The following is a 7606-nucleotide window of genomic DNA, read 5'->3' as shown; positions in this document are numbered from 1 at the left end:
CGGACACTCGAAGTAGTTGACAAGTGTGGTCCTGGTAAACAAGTTGCGTTTGCTTATCTATCTCGTTAGCGCATCGTCACATCGCATTAAAGGGAAACACGACGCAAATTGCCCTCTCATATTCATAGCGAGTAAAGGCCGCCGTTCTCAGGCAAACTTCCCATACTTTTGACGGTAACTACGCATGACGCAAGGATGGGTATTACTTTAGAAGGATACTTGGATAAACTTACAAAACATTAAGAGATTAAGGGAAACATTTCTGCAGAATGTAATGATTTGACGATATCTATATAATTCAATGTTGGGCTAACTTGTTCGCATTTTACGTGTCGACAATAAAATTGCCATCACGAGCACGTTTACGAGTCCATTGGACAGGCAGAGAGCAATACGACGTTTTCATCTTCAGAAGATAGATCTACGTTGAACACATTACTGCTTTGAATCTAAGAGTTGTTAGTTGGCCAAGAAGACTTTATGCAACTTATTTTCTCTGGTAGATTTAGGTCAATACCCTACAGAGCCTAAAGCTATCAACTGCGCGATACATTCGTGCTTCAAACTAGTCGGCCATCGTCATTCTAACTACACGGGGGAGGCACTACTAGCCATGGAACGGGTTTCTAGAAGCATGTTAAAAACTGGATAGCGAAAATCCTATTCGCAATCTACAAAACAGTTGAAAAGTCTCAACATCACACACGCATGGTGGAACGTCATTGCATGCCTTAAAATGTTTCTTGCTATTATTTTCTTTTCCGCAATTTTGATGCTCGAACTTCTACGAAAAGGCGAAGTGTCCAGGCATCTATACATTGGTCGTCATCCCCGAATATCACAGATAGCAAGCTATAACTATACTAACCATCCTCGGATGTTAGATGAAGGAAAAAAATACATTCAGGTTTGGCTTACCTTTGATATATGAATAGGTGTGTTAAAATCCTTTCCACCGGCGAGCCTGAATCCCCATGGGCCTGGCCCTGGGATAGTGACGTCCATCATTTGAGTCATTCTTTAATGTGTATTTTTAAAAATTAAAGGAAAATACAAAATTTGATGATTACTAGGAGCTCCCCCTCACAACACAGGACGCCTACCACGGGCCTGCGAGTCGGCCGCAGAGCGGTATACCACCAATAGCACGAAGTCGGACACAGGAGAAGATACCAGAAAGACAGTAGGGGTCGTGTGGGAGCTCTGGTATCGATAGAGATCTATCTGGTCAGAATGGTACGTGGGTGGGGCAGCGGCCGATTTGCACGGGCTCGGCGTTATCTTCCATCGCACAAGACAGTTAGTATAACCCCCGTGTCACACATGTGCCAGGGAGGGAGGGAAGGATGGGGTACTCACGTTGCCTAGCAACTCATGTAGTTCTTAGCTATTACATTAAATAATGTCATCGGATTTGGGAGGGACTGCTGGATGTTTTGATAAATGGATGATCGAAACTATTGGAACACGATTGAAAAGCGATGTTTTTATTAACGTGTGTTCTCAAGCGCATTTACGAATACATCGAAACGACGTTAAAATCTTGTGAGGACGTAATAAAGATTGTAATCGATTTACTCGATGATAGCTAGTATTACAGACTTATACTGACTTGTTAAAAATATAATTTAACTGAAGGCTTCTAAGAAACATATCCGGTCTTCTTTGAAAGTGAAATAGAATTCTCATGAAATTGATTGATAGGAAGACTTGATTCGTTTGTAATAGCGGTAGCTGAGCCAGTATCCAGTCAGTTTCATTGCGCTTTTCATCACAGTAGGACATACAATTTGATTAATTTCATGGTAGTCTAGGACCAAGGTTAGTAACCTCATAATCTAAGGCAGTATGATTCACATTCACAATCGATCTTTGAGCAAGTCCGCTATTGCGATGTTAGCCGGTGTAGCAGTCCGGCCTAACGCAGCTATCCAGGGCCTTCCCGAAAGCCAAGCAGCCCGCCAACCCATTTTGACCATAAATGAATGCCATGAATGCGAGGTATGCAGCAGACGACTCGAGAGTGCGGACATCGGAGCAAACCCGTGGCGCGGGATATTATGTTGGTGAATAGTGTGCTGTGGAGTGATGCACAGTGTGCTTACACTCAATGACTCGAGTCAATGCCTTGAGCTATTACATGGAACTATACCATTTGGTGCCTCATAGGATTACTACACCGCTTCATACTAATGGGGCATGTGTGTGATGTGACTGCAATATGCGGGCCTAACAATGCATAGAAAAAGAGAGATTGATGTGGACAAGATCACTAAGTGACTAACAGCAAGGCAGAAAAAATAAGAGAAGAGGACGTTATACAGGACTTTAAAAAAGCACTATTTGCATCATTTCGCCGTGTGGGAAACTTGAAAATGAAAGTAACTGATTTTACTGTGTGTAAACTGGAAGAATTTGATGCAATTTGAATATACGACCATGTTGATGAGTATCAAAACATTAAATGATTACAACAAAAAAGCCCTGTCTGAGTCCACGTCAGGCTTTCAGGAATGTGTTCATGTTGAAAATTTATGTGAACTATGCTGACTGAAAATTTGTTGGTTCATTATTTATTGGGAGACAGTTTAGGAAGAGATGACAAATTACAAACATACTTCTCTTTGTGTTAATCTGGAGCAGCACAAAATTATCATGAAAACATCAAACTTCAATGAGAATAGTATGTAAAAAGCTAGCTTGGTAAATGAGTACATACATGTATATGCACAAAACGACAAGTCTCTGGGGTGAGAAGTCCAGCAATATCTTAAGTGGCATATTATATTCAAAACCTACTATCTTAATTTTAAACATAGAAAATACTGATTTACGTTTTACAACATTACATTGACACATTCCAAAGCATTAACCCATGTACACACCTTACAAAATGTTTTACGGCTCCTGTGCTTCACCTAGATAAGGTGAAAGCTACGTAAGCAACATTTAATTACAGAAATATCATTGCTACAATGGACTCTTGTAAAGAGTATTGATACAATCATATAACAAACTCCAGTCATAACAAAGCAATATCTCTGGCCACAAAGTTTTAAATTTCTTTGCATTTTATCATTTTCGTTTTTATACCCTGATGTAATGGAATGTCAATGCAACAGAATGATTTCATTTGCATGTAATAAGTAAATAAATAAAATATATATTATATGTGTATATATATATATATATATATATATATATATATATATATATATGTATATACATATAATATATATATATATATATATATATATATATATATATATATATGAGTATACATTGAATACAAAAATGTATAAATGCCATTTTCAAAGTTAAGTGAGGTAATCATCAAACGGTGAAATATTAAATCTTTTCAGTTAGATTGCACTCATTGAATAACAAGAAATACGTTTGAAGATATTTCTCAGCAGCTTCAATATATCACAATAGATATATATTTCTTTTTTTTTTTTGCATTTAAACTCTTCAGAGAGAGTGAGAGAGAGAGAGAGCATGAAGTTACCTTGGCCATGTACCAGTATATGGGCACTGCATAAATGCAATAGGAAGGAGGAGCTGGCAGATGTAACAATAGTTCACTTTGAATGCCTTAAATACCAAGCTTACAACCTTTTAACCCTAAAAGGGCCGGGGGGGGGCGGAATCCGCCCCCCCCCCTCGACGTTTCGCGCAATAATTCTGTTATGCGAGAAGGCCTCGTCGCGAGGCTTCTTGACTTTGTTTGTTCAAGTCTCGCGCAACTTTTGAGACCAAATTTGCGACGTCCGCGCGTACTTTTGCGAAGCCACGCCCATTTTTGTAACGGAATGTCGCCCCAAAACGGGCACAATTTTGTGATTTTGTGTACATTTCCTATGGAAAACAGTGCTCTGTCGTGAAAGTCATAAAAACCTGATTATTTTTACAATTAATCACTTTCATTGATTAGTTTTGTGCTAATTATGGTAGAAAAGTGGTCAGTGACAATTTCCAATGAAAAAACAAAGAAAAAACAAAAGTTGAAAAACAAAGAAATACATAAGAAATTCTGAAAACAATAAAATACATAAGAATTGAAATGAATTTTGGAAGTTTTTGTGATGTACAATCGTTGAATATGCTGCAACAGATTTACAGACCAAAAATTAGACTCTCAATGCTTTTAATTAGGCTAAAATATGATCTTGAGCTTAATTTGCATAATTAATTAATTAAAATTAGAAATTGATTGTTTCAAAAAATCTTATGACACAATCTTGTAGATTATGACGCAGGTCTCACGCATGCAAAATTTCATCGCGATCGCGCCACCGATGGCCGAGATCTCAGGGGGGGGCGGAATCCGCCCCCCCCCCCCCCCCTGGCCTGAGCATAGCCAAAAAAGCCCGGCCCCTTTAGGGTTAATGGGTCTTCTGGGCCTTTGGAATTCAACATAACAAAAAGCAACAAATTGATACAAAACTTGAACAAAATAATGGTCAAGGCAAAAAAGAAGACCCACCAAAAGGTTGAAAGCTTGACATTACAGGCATTGAAAGTGAATTAATGCTACGTCCGGTGGTTGCTCATTCCTATCACAATTACGTATGTTATAAACACACACAATATATATATATATATATATATATATAGTCTTTTACCTACGCAAACCCTTCGCACTTATATGATACACACACACACCATTGCATATTTACATAATGTATAAGCACTGTGCACACATATTTATTTTATTAACATTTTAATTTTTTCACACATTTGATGTATGACAGCTTTTCAGTTCACATGAAAAGAAGTACTAGCACCCAGACAATTCTTTTTCTTGTATGTGTGTCACTGATAAATCATTTATTGGAACATCAAAAATAGTTTAACAGCTTGACAATGTATATGTATGTTGGTACAACTGTACATTAAATAAATCACATTCGCATTAGTAGTACATTGTATCTAGATATGCTCTTGATATGGTATACACAATATATCCATAGTATGAAGACAGTACACAGAAGTTGTTATCAAAATGATCATGTACACCATGAGAGGACTAGTGCATGTTTAAGCCACTTTTCAATCTTGGCAATGGTTATACAATTGTACTACAAATTATATATTGGTTCTCATCATTTCGAATGCCTATATTACACATGACGACATACCTGATACTGGAAATACAGTGCACTCCCGTTATAACAGACATGGTTATAATGAAATTCGGGTTACAACGAAGTAAAAATTCAGGCTGTAACATTATCAGCTCTATGTATTTTTATTGTTTATTTATTCGGTTATAAAAAAATTTCGATATAACGAAAGAAAACTGCCGGTCCCAAGGATTTTGTGGTAACGGGAGTCCACTGGACATATTACCCACATCAATACAGTTTATCTCAGCCTTTGGCTCAGTAATAATAGCATCAGAATGTGTGCCACATGTAACTAACAATAGAGAGCAAATACATTTACAAGTCAACAAAATCATCTTTACAAATGACAACATAAATTCTGTATATATCCAACAAAAAAGGCAGGCATACTAAGTATGGTCTTTGGAAAGACAGATGAATGGACAGACAGACAGACAGACAGACAGACAGACAGACAGACAGGAAAACCTTATTTCATCAATCTTAGACACATAAATAATCCAATCATTAGGATGTCCCAAAGTAACTTTACCATGCATTTTTTCTGATCTTTTACCAGGACCTTCATATCAGGAGTAGATAGTAAATCATTGGTAAAGCTCTTGGTACAGCACTGTGGATGAGAATTGCATGATAATGGTTTCTTTGATGACGAAGATGAAGATGATGATATTGATGATAATGAAGATGATGATGATGATGATGATGATAATGATAAATCAAACAATCATATTTTGGTGTGTGTGTTTTTTTTAACCCATTGAGGATAGACTGATTTTGCTATAACACGCATTTCCCACAGACATTGCCCGAGTATACTTGGGACTTGTCCTCAAGGGGTTAAGGTTTGCATTATGAAATGTTGCACTCTGCTGGTCTTCTATAGACCAAATAAATTCTTTAATGAATGAGTACCCATGTGGTCTTGAAACGGTCCTGGGAGAACAAGTGGTGTTTTTCGTGAGAACACTCATCCAAGAAGGAACGCATTTGGTGTGCTACCAACCAACAGGGCTAAAGCCTACTTGAGGTATCAAAGCAAGTCATGCAAGGCCATTGTGATGCAACTTGGATTAAGAAGATTAAATAATCCCCTTTCACCAACCAATTTGATTTAAGGAAAAAAAGGTAGCTGTTCAGATATCAACCAAATCGGAGCTAATGGCTCTCTAATCCAAGTGACAGAAATATTCTCATACTAATTGTTGATGAATGAAATTAAACTGAACAATTATTCAGTGTTTGAACAGCAGTCATGATAAAAAATCATGAGCATACATGGGGCAGGGTGCTACATAAGCACTTGCTTGATTGCCTGGGGCAAGTGAAAATCAAATTCAGGTAAGTGTTTCTGAACAATGAGGACAAATGCTTGCCCAAATTGGGCAAGCAAAAAGTTTTGAAGCCACCTTTTTTTCACTTATTCCCCTAACAAACCAAGAAAGTCAATCATACAGAAGACCAAAGATAGTGGCTGTTTAGTGATGCAACGCACTTTGAATCTCATTTCAGCAACTTTCCAACACTAACGTAAAGAAGCCCCAATACAATGCAACGGCAACACTTGATTGGACCGAGTTTCTTACTCCATTGTGTTTAAGCGTGCAAATCAATGTGTGCTGTCTATTCAAATGATTGTGTTTAATTAAGCCTTTAACTTACAAATGATTTTCCATATTACTTCCTTATATTTTGGACTTTCTTTTCGGGCAAGTAAAATTAATATCTGGGCAAGTGTTTCACAGCAAATTTGAAAATCTGCTTGCCTGACTGGGCAAACAAAGTTATGTAGCACACTGATATGTGTATACTGTACTTATTCAGGTGGGATTCAAACTAACAACCTCCTGATTGCCAGATGGGCATCATTTCCACAAGATTACTGAGCTTCCATCTGTTAGCCACAGACAAATCTGATCCTTTACGGGAGTATTAACTGCATATTAATTAAAATCAAACATTCTTGCTTCATTGCAAGAATCATTAATTTGAATATTTTTTTTTTTTTAATTTGGTAAATTAGAGCTAAGAGTATGAACTCATAAAGGGTTGGTTTCACATGCAACCTGATATACTCTTCAGTGTACAACGCACAGACAGGATTACTACTAGCCATCGCACGACAAGACTACCGTATAGTACAGGAGGACTAATGGTGGATAGGGGCAGTTCGATTCAAATTTAGCTATATCTTCTCTGCGAGGTAATAACTAGAACCTGTACTTTGTGTCCAGACCACCACATGATCCCACCAGCATGCCTGCCTTGCTTCTGCACAGCATGTTCCAAAACTAAGTGTTAATGAAACCTCAAACCTGGAATCACTTTATAATCCCCTTTATCGTGCAGTAGTTTCCATGAGGGTCTGTGGTATGGTTAACCCTAAAACAACGGTTGAAACCAAAAGAATATAAAACATGAAAATCTAAATTTCTTTTCGGTTCATATTTTGGTAGTTTACGCCATGCATAACATAT

The 7606-nt window shown here is 37.6% G+C and overlaps 1 protein-coding gene across 1 annotated transcript in view; it reads right to left on the bottom strand.

Annotated features, from left to right (window-relative positions):
* LOC140228661 (PDZ and LIM domain protein 3-like) overlaps window positions 1–1114 on the bottom strand; it is a 13114-nt gene extending 12000 nt beyond the window's left edge. Inside the window, 1 exon segment of the mRNA XM_072308917.1 lies at window positions 919–1114. Within this exon segment, the coding sequence (XP_072165018.1) occupies window positions 919–1017 (99 nt within the window). The 5' untranslated portion in view covers window positions 1018–1114.
* Window positions 1115–7606: the final 6492 nt, after the last annotated feature.

The sequence above is a fragment of the Diadema setosum genome, chromosome 5 (assembly GCF_964275005.1).
Source record: "Diadema setosum chromosome 5, eeDiaSeto1, whole genome shotgun sequence".
NCBI lineage: Eukaryota > Metazoa > Echinodermata > Echinoidea > Diadematoida > Diadematidae > Diadema > Diadema setosum.
The sequence above is the reverse complement of the archived record's forward strand: the minus strand, read 5'-3'. Positions and strand labels throughout refer to the sequence as shown.